The sequence below is a fragment of the Gouania willdenowi genome, chromosome 3, assembly GCF_900634775.1.
Source record: "Gouania willdenowi chromosome 3, fGouWil2.1, whole genome shotgun sequence".
Classification (NCBI taxonomy): Eukaryota; Metazoa; Chordata; class Actinopteri; order Blenniiformes; family Gobiesocidae; genus Gouania; species Gouania willdenowi.
The window spans coordinates 29,194,229-29,221,425 of NC_041046.1; the positions used below are offsets into that span (position 1 = coordinate 29,194,229).

Consider the following 27,197-nt stretch of genomic DNA (forward strand, 5'->3'; position numbering starts at 1 on the left):
CCTTAACAAAACAGAGTGATGTCTGAACTCTGGTGCAGTTGACTGCATGTTTAGAAAAAGCCTGCTAATTAGTAACTGAATGAAGTATCTTTTTATGATTCATGATTGTTCCAAGAAAAAGGCAAGATGCCTTTTTTTTTTTAGTTGCTGTGGGTGTTTATTAATATAGGCACGAATATTTTAGATATGGATACATTTATAATTCTGCTGTTTTGTATTAAAATGTTGGCCCAAAGGGCCATTATGAAATAGATAACCTCTAGTAACAGCTTTTCAAAAACTAAAACTAACACTTAATCAGGGCTTGACAAATGTAGTTTATTTTGCAATTTTCATTCCACAACAGCTCAACATTATATGTTTTTTATGAATGTTAAATCCTTCCTCTATATTAAAAAAAAAAAAAGTTGTGTAATTAAAATTAAAACAAAGATGTTGGAATTGAAAGATGTAATATTCAATCTTCTTCATTCTCTCTCAGTTTAGGATGACATTTCCCCTACATTAGTGTGTTCACAAATGGTTGAGTATGACTAACATTGTGAAGCTCTGTGAGACTATTCATGTTGTGTAGGGCCACAATAATTACATCCACATTAATACGTCCAATCACTGGGTTCTGTGGCCTGCTGGTGTGGGAACGTTGTTTTTTTTTCTTTTCTCTGCTTTGTCTTAGGCTACTCTGTGAGCTCCATGCCGAGTCCATCTTACATACGATACGTTACGTATAGCTGCTGCATAAACACATCAGCTGCCCTGATGAAGGTAAATATCCTGCTCCTGTGAAGCCTCTCAGTTTAGTGCTGTCTCAGCAATAAGGGAAAAACGTGTTAAAGGAGAGGAAAGAGGCTCATAACAAGCTTTTTATACATATTTCATAACAGGCATTAAAAATGACCATTTGAATAACTAATCACGTAGGATCACGGCTTCTAATGTTAATGCCTGATATATCTCGCACCCAAACAATTGTTTTAATATTGGATTATAGGTTTAAAAAAAAAAAAAAACAAAAAAACAAGATACATTATTATTGAAATCAATTGCACCACAAAATATATGCTGTTGGTGGCATTACCTGCACATCTGTCTGCATATGTTTACATGTTTGTATATGAAGCTCTGAAAAAAAAAAAAACCCACTCGAGTAAATAAGGCATGTCTCAAGAGATGACGTGTCGAATACATATGAATCTTACAAGGGCTTGTGATGTGCCTTTAAATGATTTTAATGAACACTGAGGAGCTCTGGCACAAGAAAGGGGGAAAAAAAGACTGACAGTGGCTTTAAAAAGGAGTTTGTCTTTTTTTCAGTGTTCACGAACGCTCTCTGCTTGACAGTGACTGTCATTTGTAAAGGAACAATGTTGTGCTATCTTCTAACAGCTACATGACGATGATGAGAAGAAATACTTCACTTGTGCTAATGACGAATCCTTTTCCACAGACAGAGGGAAACTGAACACATTTCATATAAATAACAGGGACATTTTCACATACATATCAGGGTGATTGACCAGCTAGACAGTCTTGTTTACAGGATGTATTGTGAGGTTTTCTTTGCTCCTTTTAAATAGGAATTGTAGTCATCAAATTAAAAAAAAAGGTTTAGGGTACGAAAAAAAAAAAAAAACCTTGCGTATAACCTACAGCTGTCAAACTTTTGCTGACAACACAGCCTTTTAACCCACCATCCCAACATAACCACCCACCTTTTCACTGACATCAAACACAGCCTCAGACCTGGTTCCCTAATGCATGCTATTTTTAACTAAGCGTTTCTAATAAGCTGCTGGGATGCTGTAAATTTTTCATATGCAAGCACATATTTCCTTTGTGAAAACACAGAAACACACTTATTTGGTGATTAGCGACTGACAGAGGGGAGGAAAGGAACTGAATATGCTTGTATCAAATTGCATGCCTTTCAAAAAGGAGGAATCCTAATGCGAGGAGTCGTCTTCCTGTGCACCACAGGTATGAGTGAATTATTAATCGGCCAGCTCATTTTAATGCTTTTTAAAGTGCTTTATTTTGATGTGCTAAAACATACTTTTAGCCATATTCAGTCAGGCATGCATATCATTATTTCTTCCATCAAAGAAGAGTGTCGCCCTTTCAAAGAGCACAAACAACTCAGCCTCATTTAAAATAGAAGTTTGAATATCAAAGACATTTTTACAAAAGCTGGGCTTCAAACAGTGTGATGAAGTTCTCTTTTTTTTTGCTGCACTTTATGAAAACTTAGGTATGCGAAAGGTCTAGATTGTTTTCCAGCTTTTAACCTGACTAGTGTAAATCAAAACATTCTGCAGTAACACAAGAAGTTAGACAAGTGAGAAGCATCCATCCAGGCCTGTATTCTGTTTAGTATCATCATTAAAAGAACTCTCCTCCACTGAGACAGACAAGCCTTTAACTGCTAGTGTTGTTATTCTAACACAGGCCTGCAAAGTAAACGGCACATAAAAGTAACAAAAACACATATTTTAGTTACACAGCCTTTGAAAAGAAGATAAAGTCAGTAAACAAAAGTTTACCTTTCCATAGATAAATAGAAAGATGGACAGATAGATAGATAGATAGATAGATAGATAGATAGATAGATAGATAGATAGATAGACAGATAGATAGATAGACAGATATAGATACACAGATAGATAGAGAGACAAACAAATAGATACACAGATAGATAGATAGGCAAACAAATAGATACACAGATAGATAGACATACAGATAGATAGATAGATACTGTAGATAGATAGATAGATAGATAGATAGATAGATAGATAGATAGATACTGTAGATAGATAGTAAATGACTGCCTTAAGTACCTCCCCCATATTTAGCCCCGCCCCATGACCTCGTCAGCATCTTTACCCAGAAGCCATCCTGCTATGATCTTCTGAGAATACAGGAAACCTCAGGAGATAAAGTCCTGTACAGAGCTAAATGATCACCTTTAAATTGACTAAAAAAAAAAATTAAAAAAAACAATGCCCATGCCTGCAATTCACAGCAAAATATTAACTCTTATAAAACTATTTTAGGGAGTTTTCTCAGAGTGATAAAAGCTTATTAAAATGACATATTTGAGAAGAAAAATATGCATTATTATTAATATAATCACATTTGTGCATCAGCATTATTTCGCGATTTCTGGAAATAGTTTTCCCTGAATGTGTGCCTGAATATTGGCCTTACCTTTCCCTTTGGTGAGCTCCTTCTCCCCCCCACTTTCTCTGTCTTTGGTTTGGTCCTCCTGGTCTGTGGTGGTCTCACTAGCAGCCTCCACATCCTCACTCAGCTCTCCTAAAGGGGGAGGGAGAAGGAGATATGTAAATCACCAGGCCATCAAGAATTGGTGGAAGCACTTAAAGGGACGGCAGCGTTTTTTTTTTTTTTTTTTTTTAATAGGAGCTTGGAACAATTACATTTGCTGACACACAGTTGCAAGGCTAGCAGACAAAGAGGGCAGATATCTGTGTCCTGCAAACCGCCCTACACTATCCGAGCATCACTAGGAAGTTAGAATTTACAAAGACGTCGGATCAAAAGTCAAAATTTTCTAATTTCTATTCCTTTATATATATGTATAATATGAATTGCAAAAGCTGTGTTCAACTTTTATTTTGAAAATCCATCTACAAAGAACCTGAAGCTGGACTAAAGATGGATGGATGGAAAAACAAAAATAAGTATCATCTTTAAACAAGAGACCTTTCATTAGACAAGGTCTTTGTCTTTATTTTGACACGTGCACACACACACACACACACACACACACACACACACACACACACACACACACACACACACACACACACACACACACACACACACACACACACACACACACACACACACACACACACACACACACACACACACACACACACACACACACACACACTTACTTCATGGTCCCTTGCTGCAATTCACTTCTGCTACCCCACTAATGTTGAAAAAACCAAAACATAAATATTTAAAACTTTCAGAGCCACAATTCATTTTATTTGTATGCCCAGTCAAAGACAGAGATCCCCTGTAACCACCTTAAAAGCCTCTGTTCGATATATCAGGCCATTTAGGAGCATCGAAGTCAAACAATGGATATCCAATAATGCCATTTGTAAGTAACACACAGAGTAAAAGATAGGAAAAACAGATAATAAAAAGAGCATCAATCTTGTTTATTTGTCTCCAGTGCCCCCTGAACATCCCCTTTGCCTGTTAAGTTTATTTATTTATTTTTTAAAGTAGCGGGACTTGCATGTAGTCGCATTGATTTGACAACAGTAAACTAGGCCACAGTCAATAGGCTCTATCAGTTAATACACAAGTCAGCTAATTCTCTGCAAATGTACTTAAATGCTCTTTCAAAAAAGCTTTCATGTTTGGGTCTCTACTCTATGAGCTATTGATATATTGACAAAGCTACAACAGCTACTGAAATATCCTGTTCAAGTATTCATCACATCCAGTCTATGCTCCCCACATGGCAACCCACCGCCAAAACCACTTTTATGATGTTACACTCACTGTTTAGAGATTCATTCTCAATGTGACCCACCTGGTTAAATAATGGTTATATAAATAAAAATATTTACACATCTCCAAATCTATTATATACAATGTGAACTGTTGGATTTACACTATGTGTCACATTCACAAATTGCATTTACTAGAAACCCAGAAGGAGCTAAATTCTACATGAAGACAGAGGGAATTGCAAATATGCAGGGTCTATAAATAAAAAATACGCAAAAATAATGGAAAATAAGATTATTTGTTCTATGAGAATTCTTTTTTTGTTGTGTGTGCACACTGCACAATTATCTCATACGGAAACACGACTTGACAGCAGAGAGAAGAATTGCATATTTCAATATCATTCATGTCTTGACCACTTGTCTAAAGTCTAATATTTCCAAGGCGATTTGTAAATGTTACCCAGTGCTGGTAAAGATATCTTAAGCATTGCCTGAAAACTGGAGGTGTTCTGCTTTTCCGAAAATCCCATCTAACTCCCGTCTGCATAAATCTTCACAAATGTGTGAGAATTAGGATACTGTACAGCTGCATAGGTGTTCAGATTACAAAATAATCCCCAAGTAAGTTTTTTCACCTTTAAAAATGGGGCAAGGTGTCATTTCTTAGCTGTGTGACACTTGTAGTGAGACTAATTCCCCACCTACACTTTAATACACACATTATGCCTGAACATGATTGTGATAGGCAGCCAGCATTATAATACTCTTCAGCTATCCTGTGCCACAACCCCCACAATATTCTGCATGCAGGGATGTTATTTCTCTCATGTTTTCGATACCTATTTTTTTTTTTCCAATGTTTCGTCAACTTATATGACACTTTTAGCACACATAACAGCAAGCGCCTTCTATAATTTATGCAGAAATGTAGACATTTATTTCCAGAAGAACCGCTACATCTCAAGTGGCAAATGGCTTTGCCTATTCCTTGTCTCATCTACAAGAGCATTACAGATTGATTAAAGCTAGGCTGACTATAATTAATGAAAGGTCATGAGTGTCTTAAAAGTAGGATGCAAATGGGGGCGATGCTAAAAATCTGTAGCCAAAGATTAACTGGAGAATAGATTACAAGAAACACTCAAAGCTGTGACACGAGGCCATTTCTAACCCAAATCTGAAAGCTGTAAAAAGGACAATAGCCAAAGGCTGTCTTCTAATTAATTGTCTTCATTAACCATCCTAATACAATGATATTAAACTCGTCCATTAATCTAATCAAGCAAGCTGAATAAGCCAATTGCTGAGACAGAGATTACACCCATTTGTTCAGGGAATATAAATATCATCCTGCTCTGCCACTCACTCTATTGTGACAGTTCATGGGCCTCCTTTGTATTATCCCACTATCAGCCACACTCTGACATAAGCAGCACATTGATACAACATTCAGCAATAAACCCTCTTCCTTCTCCTCTGCTTTGCCAGTGAGTGCAGAGGCTGAAACAGACCCATAGGTGTCACTCTCTACAAGCTGGGTGAGAGCATCTTCCTCACACACTTAATGAGTTGCAGGGGGATGGGGCCGGGCAGCAGCAGCACACAGAAAGGCACAGGGAAAAGGGAGAAAGGAAAGAAATATGTGGAGATGACAAAAGCAGATGCTATGCAAGATCCGTCCAGTGAAGATGAGACACTGAAAATGGCAAAGATTACCTTCAGATGAGAGAGAGCAGCCTTCCTTTCCCCTGAAGAGCAGTGATTACACTAATGCTAATCAGACTGACAAGCACAAACGGCATAGTAAATAATTGATGGTAACCACTGCACTTTCCAGTATTCCTTCCCAGACTGTAGAGAAGAGCAGCAGCAAGTAATAATAGTCACACTAGATATGTTTCACCAGGTCAGGCTCCTCCTCCAGCCTCGGCCTGTGTAAAATATACTGCTATGATGAGACCTGCCTTTCTTAAAAATGCTACATTTTTTGGTCCAACCTGAAAACTGCCTGCTGTGCTCCTGAACCAGCAGTGGTATAGTCTGACGGTTGCGTTACAGCATCTCAACCACACTGTCTTATTTATCTAGCGTGACTTTCAGAAGTCATGGAGCACCATCACAGGCGTTGAAGTGAGCTGCTACTCTATAGCTTTCGAGTACTGAAAGCGAGTTGGAGCTCGGCTTCTCCAAGGACTCATATGTGAGGAGCTCATCTCAAATATGGTTGCTGTTATTTCAACCTGGAGTCACAGAGCCCCTTTGTAAATCAGGGAGGTGTGCTTCCACTGCTTTATCCGGCCTCGGACAGCTTCCTTTTCTTTAGCGCTGCCCTGTCGGATAAAAAGCAATCTTATTTCACACTTCACAGACTCTATCTTTCTCCTCTACTTCTTCTTTTTACCCTCACCACCCCACACCCTCCATCCTTCCCCCCTAGTCCCTTGCAACCCATCGTCATATCAAAGTTGGCTTGACTCTCGACTAGAGGGTGCAAAATGAAAGTGACGGGGGGCATCTTGGGACAATGAGTCACAGGACCCACGCTGAGGGCTTTCGTGAATTGTCCGCTCCTGATAGCGGCACCTCTGTGGCCCATATGCAAGACCCCCGTCTTAAAAGCATAATACACAGGAAAACACTGGACCCCCCCACCCCCATTCCCCCTGCTGACTTCCCCTCCCTTTTATGACATACAGAAGCTCTCTACTTGCATACACATAAGCTATAAACAAAACACAAGTGAGCAAAATATGGCAACAACAAAGACTAAACAATTGGGATTTTGACGATAAAATGAAATCACCACTAACCCTGATTGTTGATTCACAACAAGCTGTATTACATGCAGAGGTGAAAATAAATGATTACAAGTACTCACGTCACTGTAATTGATTTGCTTTTTTGAGTATATTTCTAAACCAGTAATTTTACATGTACTTAAGTACATTATAAAATAAGTTAAGTCATGAATTACATTTCTAGACCCAGCTGTTACTGAGTAAATTATTATTTTTTTGTTTTAAAATGATCAACGGACATTGTGAAACTACCAAAAAAAATTAAATGACCAGACAACAATCACATCAAAGCTGACCAACTAGATTAAAAAATAATGCACTGAATGCCAGTTATTTATGCCTGAGAAATGTCTTAATTTTGAATTGAATTCATTGGTGTTATTTTTATTTTAAAAAATAATTGTACATTTTGACAAACCTTTTATTTTATACAGATGCCTTTGTGGAAAATAAATGAAGCTCCAACTGTGCAAGATTTGGTCTCTTCCTTTTTAAATTTATACATGAGATGTTTACTGTATGCATAGGAACCATGGCAAGATGTATTACCAATAATAAATGTGGGGGGTGAAAGTAACTAGTAACTTTTACTTTGAGTACTATTTAATTGAGCTGCTCTCTACTTTTACTTGAGTATTTTGTGTATGACTTACTTGTACTTGGAGTTAAGTACAATTTCAATCGAGTAACAGTACTTCTACACACACACACACACACACACACACACACACACACACACACACACACACACACACAGAAAAAAAAAAGGCTCATCTGTCTCTTTTCTCACTATTGCTCCAACTCCCCAACTCCCACACACTTTCACAATCTGAAAGGAAAAGCGAGTCAGCTACCTCAACACAGGCTGGTCGGAGTTACATGTTAGATTCCTGACCTGTCTATGGGGGGACCCGCTGGCCTCTCCCTGCTGGCCCTGCTGTGACCTCAGGATCTTAAATGTGAATGAATACTTTGTGTCTCTGAGGGCAGGAGAGAGGAAGAGGAGGAAGGGGCGCAGGAGATGGAGGAGGGGCACATGGGGTAGAGGCTGCTAATAACTGAAAACTTTAAACAGCTAGTTAATCACAAACAGCAGTGATGGCTCACAGTGCCTTAGAACAACAGCAGACTGCCTGCAGTCATTGGTGACTCCTCAGTGGTGCCTGCTCAACATCCCTGCTGTTCGCTCCTCCGCTCGCTCACTCATTTAATTTGATCTTTCTTGCATTTCAAATTTCATGTTAATGATAAAAGACGCTGAAATATGTGTGTCAGTAGATCTTTTTCAGAGCCAATTTGACAGAATACGGCATTAAAGAACTCAAAGAAAACGGTCTAATTTACTAGGTTTGTGTATTTGATACTTCGCAATTAGAAAGTTATTAAGCACCAATTAATTTATTAAACATGTCCCCTAAAGTGGTACCTTGTGGGAAATCATGCTAATTAGAAATACTTCCCATGATAATGTCATGTTTAGATACATTACAAATAAAGTGGATGGAATGAGTGGTGCTCCAGTTCGCTCTCTTTGTGTTTTAGTGACTTGAGTGATGAGGAGGAGGAGGATCTAGGTTAATGTGGCTACGCAAGGACTGAGCATTCAGGGACTGCTCACTCTTCTACCCCATCGGACACACACACATTTCTTGAATAGCCAAGATAAAAAAAAAAAAAAAAAAGTGCTAACGACACATATTATGTCCACAATGGAAGATGCAGGCTGTACTTTTCCCCGGCTGGGGCGGGAGGGCTAAAAGCTTGGATAGGGGGGCAAAAGCATCACTCTGCAATGCTCTTCCATCTACTTTGCCTGAAGGGATATTGTCCTGCACAAAGAGTCCCTCTGCCTCCCTGCCACTACTCCCCCACCATGTATTTATGCTCATCATCCTCAACCGCTGCCTTCTCTTCAATCAACTTTACTTTATCAATTCATCTTTTTTACTTTACCCCCTGTGCCTCTACCTATTCCAGCCATTCAAAAGGACTAACACAATTGGCCTGGCTTGACTGACTGTGTACGTGGCTGAAAGGGTGTTTGGGGAAAAAAAAAAAAAAAAACATCACCACTGCCATGAAGGGCAATCACATCAAGTCTGAAATATTCACCAGTGGGTTGGAAAATGTGATGGTACAGTTATGACAGGCAAACAGGCGACTCACCCCACTCTGGCCCACAGCCCCCGCCCTTACCTCCATCAGGGCGGAAGCATGGTGGACACTCTGAATATGTATAACCCGGGAAATGTATTGATTTTTCATTTGGCAAAAAGGGACACAAAAAATCCCATAACCTGAAACTGTCACAGCTCTTTTGTTCATTGCTCATCTCTCCTGATGTTTGGCTTTTGCCACAAACTCTCTTTAATTACCAGGTACAGTAAGCTTCAGAGCTTCCCTCCACAGAGACACAGCCACATGCAGCCTGCTGGGCTTAACAAGACAGCCCATCTATTATATATGACATACAACCAGCAGCTTTTGTTTCATATCTGACTAATAAATGTACCGAATAAGACTATACCTACAGCTTGTTGTCGTACTATACAGAAGGAGTGGGTGCAAAAAGCTTTCTTGAGATTGGTTTGAAAATTACGAATAATATGTGCAACATCGCAAGTAGAATTTTAATACTGAAAGCGAACGCGGGATAGTCTTAGCATTTATTTGATTTACATTTGTGAAGCACTTCAGCTTAATATGAAATTTCATTATCGATCAAAGTTTCATCATTTACAGGCAAGTAGGTGTGCATTTTCCTGAGTGTGCACACGTGTGTATGCATGTGTCTATTAACAGGTAATAATCTGTTTATCTTTCCTTTTAGGCACTGCAGACCAGTACAGTGGACTGTCTGAAAAAGATCTGTCTGTCGATTTATTGAATGCACCATTTGCATATCTTTGTAGTGCTTCCATCTGCCTGTGTACGGTTTTGTGAAGGTATTAGCTCAGAAAATCAATGTTGCCATGGTTGGATGTATGTAGCCCCTACCTCGGCGCGTGTTAGGAGTCCAGCTCAGAGCTCTCATATGGCTCCTATTTACATGAGTCCTGTCGGCAGAGTCTATCCTTCCAGGTTCTTCAATGTTTGTTAACTTAAAGTACACATTTCTCAGCATGCCCTTCAGAGTGGGCTGGTTTGCCTCCCTCCTCTCTGGTCACTCTCCCTCCCTGTCTTCATCCATAGCCCTGAGCTTGAACGCATGTTTGTTTATGAAAGCGTACGCAGAGATAAAACAGAATCCCTCATGGTTATGAATACGAATTTTGCTAATCAATTTCTTTAAAATATCAAATACAGTGCATCATTTTTGTGCATCAGTTCTCAAAGGTTTAGCAACCTGCTAAACTGTGTTTTGGTAAAGTTGAGAGTCGAAGCGGAAGACTGTCTTTTATCTATTTATCATCTTGACTTTAATTTATCACAACATAAAGCTGTATGGGAACAATGTATGGTGGGACCTTATTATGAATATCTTTATAATATAGATCGCCATGAATATACTGGACAACTTTCCTGCTAACAACCGCACAGCTGGTTTCCAATAGCTAATTGCTAAAGAAATTCAATGATTATGCTACACAGGCACTTTAAACATCTATGAAAGGGCTACTGCTTATTGAAAAAAGCTTTCCAACTTCTATCTACTCATTTTCTAATACAAATCAAACATGGTGAGCTTTCTTGTGCTATTTGTCTTTCTTTCAGTTTCTCTATGCATAGCCCATCCATTACTTTCACATGAAATATGAAAAGGCAATATCCTTTCTGTGTTTGTACTGAACCGTAATGTGATTGTATTGTCATTTATAGGAAATAATCACAAACCTCTCTTTCATTTTCCAGTTCAAATAACCATGAAAAATTAGCCCTCAATGTCATGAAGGACAACAAAGGGATGCACACAGACTATTGCTTCACCACTGCGCTTGACATTTCTCCTTAATAGGAAAACGGGTGTTTGTTTCTATTTTTCCCCCCATCTTTCTCTTTTTTAAGCTCTTTTTTAAAACTAATTAAAAAGTTCCACACTAAGATCTTTGTAAATCTTTCCTCAGTCTTAAATCAGCGTGCAGGGTCTGCATGTTCACCGGAGTTGGAGGGTTAGAAAACTCTTGTCTCATACACAATGTGTCTTCTGCTCATTAGCACCCCTACCCATGTCTGTTAATGGCAACTATTGAAGGAAGATGTCGCCAGACAGCCACTACGGGGCCTTGGTCGCCGTGACTACCGTCCAGCAGCCTGATGGATAAATAATTCAAGAGCAATCAGACTCCCTGGCAGCAGAGCAGTCCCAAAAAACACACACTCAGGACATGGTTTGTAAAGGCCTTTTTAAATGATAAGCGTTAGCGCCAACAAATCATGTACAACTATGCATCTACAAGACCCCACACTTAGCCTTTTTCTGTAGTGCGTGACATTTATTTTGGGAAATCTCCATTTTTAATGTGTGGGAAATCAAAATACGGAGATTTGTTTTGGTGTTAACACCATTAAAAGCTTAATTGGCAGATTGTTTTCCACTGTAATTATTTACAAATTAATCAACAGACTCTGAAGCAGATTCACTAAAAAAAAAAAAATAAACAGTAAAAAAAGGGATTTTAGAAAGTGCAATTTTTGAATATTGGCTTCATCTACTACGGCGTTGTTGGAGGGCCTACTGACTCGGGTCCATGAGCATGGACTATCAAAGATATAGGATGCCAACTACAGGGCTAACACACAACATTCTCGTTACTATATTCTTGATAATTAAGTTAAAACTGGAAAATTCCCAACTTCACATCTATTCCTATGCAGTGTAATGGCAACTTATGACGTAACCATCCTTATTTGTATACTTTGATAACTAAAATGATTTTTCGCTGTATGGTACATAATGTATAAAATAAAAAATGTAATGACAAAAAACAATCCTATGCAATTAACACTACTTCTTCATTCACATCTTGTAACTTATACAATTACATAAATATAGTGACACTATCTATTTGATTAGGGATGCATTAACCTGCTTTAACTACAAAATGAATTTAAGAAGATCGACTAGAAAGAAACTAGCAGGACATACTTTTTTTTATCCACCAAAGTATCTTGTAATCTATCTCTAAATTCGAGCTACATTACAATGCTTCGTTATTTAAGCTTTCAGTTTTTACAAAGTTTCGAACGCTTTGAATCAACACTTGACAGTGCAGACCTAGCAGACCTACACTTACATAAACGCTTGGAGTATTTACAGTGAAGTCTATTTATATGACCACCTCCACATCTTGTTCGGTTGAGTGTAGCCTCTCTGAGTTGGTCAGATGTTCATTTAACAACAATTCTCTATAGAAAAGAAGGGTTGCAGTCATACACTGTCACTAGGTTATCTTAGCTTAGCCACAGGTGATGGAGAGGATAAGACACAGCTCAAGAAAATGATTAAAACTGATGATGTGGCTGAACATGGACTGACGAAAAGTTGTTCATACAGTTCTGGTAACATTTACTATGCTCAGAGATAAAGTCCAAATTCCCAAGTACATTAAAAAGGGGCCATAAGATTTTGCTGTGCCAAAAGCTGGAAATTTCCCAAACAATAAATATTGTCTTGTATTGTATTGAATGATGTATCTGAGGTGTGAGATTGGATATTAGTGAGTAAACATGTCAGTTATTTGTGGGTTCTTAAGATCAGAACAATTAAAGGGTTTGTTAGCTCGTTTTAGCATAGATCAAACTAATATAAATAGTAAGGCAGGGGGATGTTATTAGTCAAGAGAAAAGAGTGGTGCATTTTTAGATCAAGAGGCAGTCCTACATCAGCATATCAGCTAACTTAACTAGGTGTTTTTTTTTTGTTTTTTTTTTCTTTTTTAAGTTATTCACATTTAAAATAATATTAAAAGAAGCTGACATCACATCATTTTATATAACATGAATCTTTGCAGAAAACTGTTGATGGTCAGAGGATTATAAGTGCACTACGTGTAAAATGCTTGATTTTCCTACCTCTCCCTCCCTTGAGCTCATCAGTTTAATGCTGACTGTGCATATAGTTATGGAAATGAGCAGGCCTGAGATATAGAGCCCCTTCCTTCATATGGCCTGGCAAGGGCTTGCTAGCATCCCCCCCACAGAGACCTTAACCTGCTGCTAAATTGGTACAGTGCTATAGTGCATCTTGCTATTCTATTGTATGCATGTGTGGTTGTTAGTGTTGCTGTTGTTTATATAATGGGTGCCGTTATTGTCCTTGCTGCAGAAAACGCTCTTCACTCATTAGTTGGAGAATGGTGAGTAAGGGGGTGAGAGCCCAATAAGGTACAATATTAATTATTCATCTCAATGGTTGGAGCGCGGTGAAGCTATGGGGCCCAAAGCAGGGAGTCTAACTAGCAGAGGTCTGCCTCTGGAGAACTGGTGAAATAAACAATTGAAACAATGTTATGCCAAGGGTGTCAATTACAAGGAAAAAGCTAACACTAACCACCAAACTAATCATTAAAACAAGCTCCCAACAACAATATGAGTCTCTGTGGATTTGTGGCCCATCCCCTGTGTACTGATCTAACAGTCTAAGTCTCACTTTTCCACTGTCTAGATTTTGCTTCTGGCCCACATACTTACCCCCTCCTCTTTATTCAGCCATAGCCTCTGTTAGCTCTAGCCAGGACCCGTGGCCTCCAGAGGAGGCTGTGATAGGAATTCATTTCTCCCTATTATGTGCTCTTGTCCACTGCCTCAGTTCATCAGTTCAGTGCAACCAAGTCAATGAAATGACCTGTAATAAAGCAATCAAATGCACCCTGGTTCTCTGGGCCTAGCACTTTATTTTCAGCAACCAGGTCATTGCTCCCAGTGCAGGCTGTTGGCCAAGTGGCCAAGGTTTGGGGTGAAAACGGGTGAGGAATGACCTCAAGCTGCAAAATGGCATTAATTCAAGACCTTGTCTTTGATAGACTGGATTATGAAGTGCTCACTTCCTGCTCAGTTTGCTGTCTCTTGTGGCTTCACCAAATCAACAGGTTAAAGAAAACGCAACCCTGAATATGGCCACAAATCTATGAAGTGAGGTTTCTAAGGGAATGTCTGGTTAAGTAATGAGAAAAGTAGCTCGTTGGAAATGTTTTTTTGTTTATGTCATTGTCTCCACTGCTCCTCCATAGTTGGCACCTCAGAACAACTCTTCAACATGTGGAAAATGTTTAGAATAATAATGTATGTATAGAATTGTAATCAGCGCCTTAAAGAGTAACTAAACCCAGAGGGTTCAGTTGACATGTGTCTAGGCTGGAAATTTAAAAAATGTCTTGATTATGGGCGGGGCTCATGGAGCAGTTAAGACATGATCAGTCTATGCTATGCTATAAAATCTCCAAAGAACAGTCTATGCTATGCTAACTACCTACTCAATATACCTCTCTATTTGTAATTCTCTCAATCCAATTTACACAGGTGTTAGTTTTTATAGAAGGGGCAGGGCCAACATTTGTGACGTAAAAAGCCACCAAAACGTCACAAATCACCATTCTCAGCCAATAGCAAAATTCAACTTTATTAGGTGGGTTTTGACCCATAGATTTTTACAATAAAATACACTAACTTGAACAAGAATCAAACAACATTACTTCATACCCAATATACTGTATAACTGATTTCATCAACAACAACGAAAAATAAAAATAAGTTATGGGCTTCAGTTCATCTTTAAAGTTGGAGTTTCTGGGTCTCCTTTGTCATGTAAATATTGCAAAAATTCATGTCAGATGAAAAATGTTTTTTTTTTAATTTATTAAGTACCATTTTACAACTTTTCCATTGGTCATGCAGCTTCCTTTCCCTATTCCATTTATAGCTCACACTGAACACAAACTACATGTATTTTTGATTTGGTTTACAGTGTAGTCAAAGTTCGACAATAGCGTGCCAAGCACTACAAATATTTACCAAAAGAAAGTCAACACAGATGCTTGCCAGTGCCATAAACATTTTAAGCTTGAATTCTGTGTGGCTCAAAATCATTCTGGATATCCCCAATGTCTTTTTTCTACTATTTGTTTGCCTACTTTTCCACCTTTTAAGGTTAACCTGCTACCAGCTTTGGCAGAGAGCCTGCAGCTGGATTCTACCTGACAAGAGGCTCTTAACAAGCAGCAGTCATTAACCTCAGGAGCAGGCAGCTGCCATGTGATGTAGTGCACTCGGCCTGCTGCAGAAGGGCCCTATTGATCCTCGACATACTTGGTGCCTTCCTCAATGTTTATAATCAATATGCAAATGGACCGCGGCATTGATTCAATATTAATTTTCAATTAGGGAATTCTCGGGGGGGTCTTGAGGGGTCAATACAGAACCATTCAGAGAAAAGGTTGAGCAAGTTGCAGGCATTAATGTTCCTCTACCCAAGACAACTTACTTACTGTTTATTTAGCCTGCCCCTGCTGTAAGTTCCGATTAAGGCTTTGGATAATAGGCAGAGAGATAGATGGGCCTTTCAGCACATCTGCAACACTCATTACACAAACCATATTTTGGTCTAAAGGGCTTGTCTGACTAATAAGTCATCATCTCATGGGCTTGTATTTGTTCAGTGGGTTAAGTAAGGAAAAAACAAAGCATTAAAGTGAACATTATAAGACCGCGTCCCAGACAAAATTACAATTAGCATTAAATATGAATTTAGAGCTTACCCTTCTTAATATTGGGATACTTCAAAATCTTGTAGTTATACATGCACATGTTCATAGTACTTAAGCATAACACATTTGCATAAATATGTGTTTTTGACAAGTTCCAATAATTAAGTGAGGCAAGCACCACATGCCATGTAATCTTTATTGACTATAAATGTTTTACTACAAATGGCCTAAGAAGGTATGGGGTAAAACAGACAGCATGGCTGTTATTAACATGTACTATTCTACAAATCACACTTCGGACCATATTTTGACAAATCACAATGGTGTTGAGCACATTCTGCACCTTCCATCATCACATGCAGTCGCTGGCTGTCTCGTGCGTTTCAGTTATAATTGCCTGTTGGACATGTTGGGTCACTACTCTGAACTTCTGGGTTTGAAGTCAATAAAGGACAAAATAGCAGGACCTCGTTTAAAGGTAATCTTATAAAAACGTATCGGATCCAAACTTTACAAACAGTAAATAGGGGTAGAATAGGTTTGGATGCTGAAAATATTAAGGCCCAAGATGAAAAATATGGTAATCTATCAGATCTGTAACGACTTTGTTCTTTCAATAGGATTTGAGTACTTTGCGCAGTGATTGTATCCTAACTGCAAAGGCAATTCACAAAGCAGTAAAGCCTCTCCATGAGAAAATGGCCAAGAGAATCGAAGAGATAACCTGTTTGGACTATTTGCAGTGGTTTTCAGTAGATGCATTGCCTGGGGTAATTGGTTTAGGGATAACATTAATTACCACATTGCTCATTAATGGATGAAGCCTTTATTGGTTCCATTGACCAGCAGGACCTGTTAGCCATCATCCTAAGCAATGGTGGATGTAACAAGCTTACATATCGGCATATCAATTAATGCAATCAATTCCTGTCTAGCAGTTGCCATTCGCCTTGTCTACCCTGCCCCTTCCAATCGTCCTTTCTGTTTTTCTCTCATGTATTTAAACTGCTTGAACAAAGGGCCCATGTCAAACACAAACTCGCTGAGAGATAACCCAATCCTTATTGTTCAGGTCAATTCAAAATACATGAAATCGTAAAGTGATGTGGCAAATACCGGTAAACATTTGATCTTTAAGTAATTCAGAAGAAGCCATGAAAAAAGATCGACAGTAGCAATTCACTACTAGCAATTCAAAGTCATAGTGAGGTATTTCTACAATATATAAATATTTTTTCATAAACTTTCTCATCCTTTGTTTGCATTTATACTAGGTGTGCAAGTTTAACATAGCGATGCATAAAGAAAATCTATCCCCAACCTTACAGCACTGGCTTTGTAAAGAGGATTGTTGTATTAGAGAGGATGGTAAAGAGAGGACAATTCAATCCCATGATTTGTAGTTAGTCTATGGTTCACTTTAACTGACGCCGGAGAAAAATCCTGCTTCGACGAAAACTTCCAGATCAATGCACCTTTTAGGGACCCATTGATTACAACTTGGAAATCCTTTCGTTGTTAAATGTGCTCCAATGAGGCGACTTGCTTCAAATCCCAGCCTGCTGCGCCCTGGTTTAACATGGTAAAATGGATAGAACATCGGGAATGAATGAGGGAGTAGGGTGTGATAACTGAGAGCACACCATGACAAAGTGGAGGGATTTACCGTTGGGCTCGCAGCACTTCATTTGCTTAATAACAGATCATTCTATAAGAAAGTGGCTGCTCGTAGGGGATATCGCCCAACGAGGATGTCTCACTTGCAGAAATCCTATTTCAAGACAACACCTTTGAGCACTCATCCTCCTCCACGCCTAAGACGATCAACGTGCATGACAGGCCCCATTAAAATGACGCCCTGTGTAACCTTGCCATTTCTCCTTGTGTTCCAACAGGAACAAAACTGATAACCAAAGAGGAGGGGCATTATGTTTTTGACTGAGCATGTAAGGAGGAGTTGTGTTCATTTTGAAAATATTTTACCTTTCGTACTGCGAACCAACTGGAATAGTGTAAAGCACATCCTAAGAAGGACATACTTGGTTTATCCTAAAATTGCCAACCCTATGAAGTAATAGTTGTTTAATCTAACCAAAAATGTTAAAGTCAACAAACTTTCAACAGTGCATTGGCTGATGTACACATTCAAGAATTTGATACATCCAGAGAGATGAATAGTGAAATGGGTTTAGAAAACAATGCTGTAATAATCAGGGAAATTACGTTTTTGAGTGCTATATTAGAGTCGATCCTTAACCACATATGCTAAATGTGTCCCAAGTGACCATCACTGCGTTTTTGTGAGACATCCCGTTTGCTGGACAGTGTTATGAGTCGACAGGGAGATCAAATGCTCAGGCAGTTAGTCGGACAGACCAAGCTCGCTCAATGCAGGACCTCCTGAAGGCCTTTGTCCCCTGAGCAGCACACAAGTGGGCTGAGCAATTAACAATTTCATGCTGATTGCCTGAAGCATGTTTTGCTATGCCATAAAGATAATAGCATGAAGGGTGCAGCGGCGGCGGCTCCCCCTCTCCCCCCTCCTGCTCCTCTTTTGCTTCCATCTCTCAATTCTCTCCTGTGTAATTCATATGTTGGAACAGTGCTCTGGCTGCTTGCTTTATTAAAGACACTCTACCTGCTTAGAGGGCACGTTTAAGAAAAAAAATATATAAAGATGACTCCCTGAAGAGTAAACAGGGATGATTATTAAAGGGAAGGAGAAAACTAGAGTCTTGGACTCCCACTGGCTTCTTGATTTGAAAGTCTAATTTGGCAACTGCACACAACAGGCGTGCGGATAGACAAAACAAACAGGTTCCATTTCCCCAGACAAACAGAGCATGCTCAGAGTGAATACTGGTGACAGGCCACATCTTCCTTATTCTCTTCCCCATCATGGCATGACATCAGTCCACAATGCCTATATAGCACGTCGCTGTGCAACAGAACAATCAACGCACCACTGGACCCGCTATTTGTGTGCAAAGCATTCAATTGATAGAAAGCAAAAAAAACAGAACAAGTACACGGCCCGGAGTATGATTCCAAACACACAACAGGAGTTAACTTACAATTTGGTTTGTTAGGAGAGGATTAGAGCTGGGTATTGATTCAGATATCCCAAATTGATTCGATTCGATTGGCGATTCAATTCAGAATTTCTTTATAAATCCCAGGGGGAAATTGCTTATGTTACAGCCACAGAAAAAAAATCACAAATAAAAGAATAAAACATTTAACAAAGACAAAAGAATAAATGTTCAATAAGTGTATAATGGAATAAAAGACTGTTGGAAAAAAATAGGGATCAGATACACACACATTACAGTAGTAGAAAATAAAGTAGGATAGAAAATACTAATAATAATAATAATACAAATTATATACAAATACAAATATGATACCGATATTTACAAAAATAATACAAATATGATTTAGATAGTTACAACAATTCCATTCGTTTCCCGGTTTGGTTAAGGATATTTCAGTCACTGTACCAATTTTGTATGAATATGTAAGAGATTCTCTGAGATCTAATGCTGTAAATAGTAGAAACTAACTTTTTCTTGGTGCAGTCTTAAAATAAGTATGTTTACAATGAGAAATGAGCCCACAGCGCTGCATTACTCACGGTACAAAAGACGTATTAATTGATTGATCTTAACTAATTTTTTTTAACCAAACCCTAGTTAAGATATTTAATAAGACATGAATTATAAGGTGCCTCAAAAAAACATATTTTTTTTTGTTTTTGCCACTTTGCAATGAACCCCGCTTTGATAAGGGCAAACAGTTCAGTACAGAGAAAAACCATGGCCAACATGACTAATGATGGAAAACAATGACTGTGGAGCACAGTAAGAAGGTTGTGTTACACAAAGAAGTCATGGATCACCTCATTTTTTAGCCTTGGGACTACTAATGATATTCTCTGCTCCAAAGTCAATAAGTGCAGATTTAATGCAAACCATACTTTTGTAGACTACACCTCCATTGGGACTGTGTATTTCTGTATTTCATATGAAAAACTAAAACAAAATTGCTGGCAATTTCAACAGAAATTAACTTTATGAAAGGGCTCTTGAAAGTATAAATAATTATTGGAGTCAATTGTACAAGTCCTCTACATAGTGAGAGACTAGCTATAACACAGACCATAGCCTTTGTGAATGTGAGGGTTTATTGAAAACATTAATTTATTGATTATATTTCATTGGTAAATAACAGAGTGCTTTCACCAGGCCTGCTGCTTCTCATTTCAAGAGTGCCACATCATCAGAAATCTACCCCCGGGGTCATTGTTTTTACTATGTGAAAACAATCCCCACAGACATAAGGAGTAGCTGCGGACAAAAGGTTGCGGCATCGGCCCCCTTTGGCCTCCTGGCCCGCCCTCTCTAAAACCCCCTCCCCCCATCCAATGCTTTTGGTTGGCGTCCCACCCCCCGGCTTAGAGTGCTCAGTGTGAAAGTCCAGCTGGCACAATGACAGCTTCAACACCTCAACTGAGTAGTGCAGCGCTGCGTTACAGTCCACATATTGTTTGCAATATGGAGCCAGTCATTCATTTACATTCTGAAGCCACAAGGACGCACACACAATACACAAGCACCCACGATAAGGGGAAACATGTATTTTGTGTTAATTTATACGATATGTCACCCCTCACAAGCAAGACACACAACAACATACACACTTGCACACTTATAAATTGCAGTCACATCCCCCTGCTAGAAGGGGATGATAATTGCAGACGGCCAATAAATTACTGCTGCCTCCACATCAATTATAAGCATCACGTCTGGCAATGAGGAAAATGAGATCTTGTGACAAATTTCATGAGGCTTGGCTGCCCAGCAGCCTTTCTTAACATGCTACAGATAGCAATCCCTTATCTAGCCTCTGTAATGGGGAGCTACGGATAGAGAGATGGAGCTGCAGCCATTTAATTAAAAAGCTGGGGGTAGGGGTGGAGAGGTGTAATTCATTGAAAAGGCACAGGAAGGATACAAAAGCTTTGTCTGCATTACATATTTTACTCTGTATTGTCACTCATCAGAGGACAAGTTTGTATCTCTTCCAACAGCATTTGTAGAAATTCCCCATGTCTTTGTGTTCCTCTCTCCGCCATTTTCAAATGTGGCTCCCTCTCCTGCTTCCCTGTTTTTTATATTTCCCATGAGTCCACTGCTTTACTCCACCAGGACCGCTACAGCGTTTCTTTACGAATGACTGCGGTGGACAGACAGTGGCACTGAATGAAATGGCCCCTGCACCTAATTGTATTCCCACCTGGGGAAGCCAGGCGCGGGCGGAGGCTTCAAGAGCCCAGCAATGAGGATTTATGGCAGATGGGGAAACTGCAAAATAAAACACCAAAAGGGACGGCTCCTAAATCTCATTCCCAGTGCAATATTCATTGTAGTTGCAATCAGCGTGTGCTGATACAGCATTGAAAAAACGACTGCTGTGTTCAAATTATGGCTATACTCTCTACTAATATTTAACATCATTAGAAAATCATTAGAAAACTATCATAAAACCTGGGATTATGACCAGAGCATTAAACACAATGATTATTCAGTGTACTCCGTCTCTGCTTTGCCTGGGAAATGAGATTTGCACTGTTGCTACTGTGTGTTGAAAAAGCATGAATATTTTTTTCATGATTACTGGAGCATTTGAAAAACATTGGTTTGCATGAATTACTATACCATCATAAATTTGTGTCTTTCTGACAATAAGCTGGCAAAATTATTTTCTAAAGGACATCAAATGGAGTGATGCCAATATAATGGTAAACTTTAACCTTAATAGAGGTGGAATATTGTGAGCAATACCACAGCAGAAAATTGTGTATGTTTTTTATCCAGATCATCTGAAATTTCTCCTCCAAAGATACATAGCATTAGTGGTGATTTTTCAAACCACAGAATAATCCCAAGTAATGGATATCAACTTTAAAAGAAAAACATCAAAACAGAAAATAAATCAGGTTTTAAGACAGCAAAAATAAAAGCATAGTTTTCTTCTATTGTGCACTGATGTACTACACTACTCAAAGCAAGGAAAGGCCGATGGTGTCAGAGTTGAGTCTTTACTTTTTGGGATTTCTCGGCAGCCCCATTATCAAGAGCAGCCATCAGCACAAAGATAAAAGATCCTAATGGAGCTGGCCCAAGTGGAGATGAAAGGTGCAGAGATGGCACACTGTTATGAATCTCTAATGCAGACCATGTTTCTAGAGTAATGACCAACCTTTAAGACCTTTTTCACTGGCTTCCGATGCTTACGGCCGAGGAGATAAAGGTCCAACAATCGTTGTTATTGGTCACGTACTTGCATAGAAACTTTTCTTAAAAAAAGGAGAGAAAATCCAGAGTATATTAATCTACTTTAGTAACTTTTGGTCACTAGGGGCACTAGACCTGTACATTTCAAGTCAACGGACCCTAGTGGCCGCAAGTGCTGCAGCACTGTCGCAAAACAATAAAGTGGATAACTTCTTGAATAAGCCTACAGTCTGAGTGAACTCATCTTTTAGTAACTCTGTAACTTGATAATTTAAACGGTAAAAGCGGAGCTGACTATATGGTAAGTGCTGTAAACAAACGTCCGGAGAAGAAGGAAAACAAGTGGTCAGACCTTTCTCTCTCTCCTCTGTCGCCGTTTCCACGCACACACGCACACACGGATCCCTGGTCATCACGTTGGTGCAATGATGGAGTGACCGAAAAGCATCACTTAGTGAAAAATAGTAGCAAAAGCCTTGGCTCCATGAGTATATCAGAACCTGTGGTCACGTAACTGCCGTAAAGAAAACACTCTCCAGGCATTCTCCAGGTCACATGACCTGGCCAACGATGGTCCGTCTTCTCCAAACTTACATGGGCGGTATTTCAAGAGGGCTACCCCGCTCGAAGCATTGATACTTTGCATTAAAGCGCTGTATATTGGCCTGAGGAATCATTTAAAATAACTTGTGCGTGAACTCTTTAGGTCACAAAGTCTGCAGTGTGGCTTTAAGTTTCTCTCATTGCAATGAAAAAAAGGGGCTCTTTATCTCTATTTGGGAAGCTTCAGCATATTGAAAAACAAACGTGAACTCTATTTTAAACACAAAAATATTTTTGTTAGTACTATAAAAAGCTGAGGGGGATTGTTTTACAGTAGGTGACGACTAGACCAGGGACCACATTTTTATTTTTTTTTAGGTCGCGATGAGCAGAAGGCTAATGTAAGAGCAATTCCTTGTCAGGCTTTTCAGAGTAATTGAACTGACACTTATGAGAACCAATGTTCTTGTAAATGCATTACTTGGCAGATATTCAGGCTTTTGTCCCTTCAACTCTGCCAGTGAAAATCATGCCCTTTGAACAACAGGGAGAGGTGAAAACACATAGCGAGAGAAGTCTTTTCTTCAATCCCTTTCACGGAACCTAATGGATTGTGAGCACTTAATGCATTAATCAATCAATATCTCTCACTGTACATCAACAACACTGGCAAGTTATGAATGACCTTTGTAACAAAAAGGACACTTAAATGCACACAAGATTGCTCCTAGGTTAGCAACTAGGGCCCGGTTTTCACCACACTTGATTACACCTTTACATGGCACAGCGCTATTAACAGCACCAAAAATATATCAAGGAGAGTTGTTGTACAATTTGCACATGCATTTTCTGGAGCTAAGAAAGTACTATTATGTTGATTAAGTGCCCTTTATGAAAGTGTACTCTTCAAAACTCACCAGTTTACATTGTTTTTAAATTAATTTACATCCACTTTCTTCATTACACCAAGGGTGGGAATGTGGTTTTAAAAAATAAAAAAAAAGTAGAAAAAAAAGTGGAGGGGAATCTTTTTGAGTATAGTTTTTCATTCAATTAAAAAACATTTTCAATATTCAAACTGATTTAAGGTTATGAATAATTTTAGGGCGGGTAGAATTACAGCCATTATGTATTGAGTGAAAAGCATCTGTCAACACAAGAACAAGTGGCTTTATTTTGTGTTTTGGAAAATTAATGCTCTTTTTTCTATCACAAACCATTGATTATATTCCACTGTGGAAGGCATTATATATTTAATTTCTTAATAATTATCACTTTTCTTAAGATGAAAATATAAAATATAGTCGGTGACTCAGTCAGCAGTTACCATTTTCTTTGTCATATGATGTATATCCTTCTCATCATGTTATAAGCACCCTCTCATTTAAATGTCGAGCAAATACGTCTCAGCACAATCCTTGAACATTCTGTGTCTAGATCAACAGTAAAAAGAAAAAAATATCAATGCGACATCTTGTCATTTTTAAGTGTTTTGGCACTACAATTTAATGTATCTTGCCAACAGTTATTCAGTGTTGTACCTTGTATTAAAAACTAGGAAAATTATTTCATCATGAACATTATTAAAAAATGTACACCTGGAATTGTGTTTAGAGGAATGTGTGCCTCCAGGTGGAAATCATGATGTAAGTGACTGTGAGTAAAAGAGAAAGAACAAGTCCTTGGCAAAAACAGTAGTGTTGCATGGGACATAGTGGAACGGACAGGAGCTGGCTGCTCAGAGTGAGGGAAAAGAAGAGCTCGGAACAAGGGCACAAACTAATTCTATTGTAGTCCATACACAGTTGTCTTCACAAGTGACAGCAGAGAGGTCTTAAACAAAGATCGCTTTGCCATTTGCTATCCCCTGTCCAGTTAGATTCTCTGGCCAAGTTTAACATGACAAAAACAAGACTTTTTCCTTTTTCAATTTTTTTTCTTCAAATGCCACCTTGGATGGCCAAAGCCTCAGTATACTGTCCTGTCTGTTATAGACTGACAACATCTCCTGATGAGGATGAATAAAAAATCTAGTGTGTTCTCAGGCCAACACCTCATACACAAATATGTGCACCATCTCAGCTTTCTCAAGTGCCTGAAATATTCAACATATACATGAGAGGGACTTATTTCACCAAACACTGCCAAACTTCTACTTTTCCAAGCTCTTTCTATAGTTTTGAACAAAAAACAACCTTGAAAATGACAAAAGAACATCATTTATAAAACAAGTATTATTCACCCTGTGCACAAACTGTCCTATAAAAACATGTGTGCTCAATATAATTATACTGTATATACATATTTTTTTTAATCAAAAGATTAAAAAGAACTTTAATATTACAGTAGACCAGTTAAACCACTCACCTTCACTTTTTCTATACTCATTTCTGATGTATCAAAGTTTGAATGCTGAGCTCTTAGCACATACCTTAGACTTATGTTTTTATAATGACCTCCTCTGACAGTGTGGAAGCACACTGGGCAAAAGAAGATATACGAGGTCATTTGTTTTCATGACAACCACAGATGCCTCACCCTTATTGATTGGTTTGTTTGTAATATCCATAAAGTGTCCATACATCTGTGGACAATAAATACATTTTAAAAATACATGTGCCGATCTGCAAAAAAAATTGAATAATTTTGGTTTTTCTTCCCAACCCTAATCCCTGTTTCACATATAATGCTTAATAATGAATGAAAATTGATAATTGAGGGGATTAGAATAATATACTACTCAACATTTGCTCTTGTCAAAATATATATCCACAAATGTGTTTGTTGACTAATATCCTTTTACTCATTCCTAATGGGGAACTAACAGCCCTTATAAAGCTTTATTATACAAATTTCAAACAGCATCATCTCTTAAAACAGCATTTGGAATAACAGATAGTATTTATTTAAATCTGACCTTTAATCAGCCCTCCTCTCATGTATAGTCAATTCGTGTTCGAAACTGAATTGACTTGACATGTTCTCCTGTATGTTTACTGAGCAAGTAGCGTGAAAATTGACCTCCGTTTGCTTTCTAAAATGGACCTTCACTCTGTTTCTGAGCGGGGAGGTAGTTGTCTTCATGCTTTGAGCTATATATACACAGCAGCCATTTCAAGGCAAAATATCAAGAATAAAAAATGCCTTAAAAGAGTAAATACATAAGGATTTTCTAAATATGAAGAGATGTTTTATCTGTTACAGACCCCACGCATGAAGATAAAAAAAAAGGGACAAACAGTTTTGATCGTATAGTGTGTGTGCTCTGATAATGTCACTACAGCATAACTCTGTCCCACCTCCAATCTTCCATCAAGACAAAAATCTTGCGTGATCAAACAAGATCAAACAATGTGACCTTACGCTGCATTCAAAGCAACTTCGGATTTGTCAACCAACGCTGATTTTCAAATATTCATCATAATTTTCACCATAGTGCTATTTCATAATATTTCGTAAAATGTCTCACTATGGGACGCACACCCATCTGCAGCCCTCAGAAGAATTTTTTTTCAATCTGTCAATCCTGATTGGCTCAGCACACCAGATGACGGCTCGGCTCCAAAGCTGTCCCCAACGTTTCTGACGGTCCGGCGCACGTTTACCCACCTCGTGGGCGCTCACACTCCAGAGGACTACCCAGCTCCACGCCTGTCTGAGCAGGACCCCTTACTTACTCCTCACGGCGTCCCCGCCGCAGTGAAAGAAGAGGCGGGCATCCTCATGGACACCATGGTGGCACACGGTCCCAGCTAGGGCTCACAGCTTGACTTAGAGCTGCTTCTTCCCACACGAGGAGGATGTCCTCATGCTGGACTGCGTAGAGGATCATGGAGCGTCTTCTGACCTCCTCGTAACTGGAGAGGATGAGGAAGATGACACTTTCATCACTCCAGCCCGGGGCGAGTTGCCTGCCGTTTCTATGGCCTCTCGGAAGGAAGATGAGGGATCCGCACCCGTTTCCCCTCTCCTAAGCATGGTCCACCATTGTGACAGATACCACCTGGTCCCGCTATGAGGGAAAAAGGCTCCCCACATCCAGAGGCGCGCTGAAACAACTTCTCCCCATCTTCCCTGAGCTACTGATCGAGGTAGCGCGTTCCTGGCAGGGCCGCCCCTTCAGCAGCAGGATCCCGGTGCCTCATCCCTCGAATGTCTTCGGTAGAACCACTTGTCGCGGCACACCTGCTCCCACGGCAGCCTGCGGTGTGTCCCTGGAGACCGACGTTGCTGACCAGAGCAGACCGTCTCCAGACGGACCTGTCTGGGAGAACTTATACAGCGGCTGCACTCTCGGTCAGAGTGCTAAATGTCCTCTCTCTCCTTACAGCCTACCAAGCTGAGCTGTGGAAGGATTTCGGACAGGCTCAGCTGCACGGTCCAGGCCACGGGGAGAGTGATGGGCAGTATGGTTTTACAGGAGCA

The 27,197-nt window shown here is 39.3% G+C and overlaps 1 protein-coding gene across 3 annotated transcripts in view; it reads right to left on the reverse strand.

Annotated features, from left to right (window-relative positions):
• The window catches only part of zfhx3b (zinc finger homeobox 3b), a 132,314-nt gene that overhangs the window by 19,150 nt on the left and 85,967 nt on the right, over nucleotides 1-27,197 (reverse strand). For 2 of the 3 annotated variants that reach the window (XM_028443349.1, XM_028443350.1), the window contains exon 6: nucleotides 3,205-3,312. The exons of the other annotated variant lie outside the window; for it this stretch is intronic. In XM_028443349.1, the coding sequence (XP_028299150.1) occupies nucleotides 3,205-3,312 (108 nt within the window). The remainder of the gene's footprint in view (nucleotides 1-3,204; nucleotides 3,313-27,197) is intronic. 3 annotated transcript variants of the gene reach the window in all.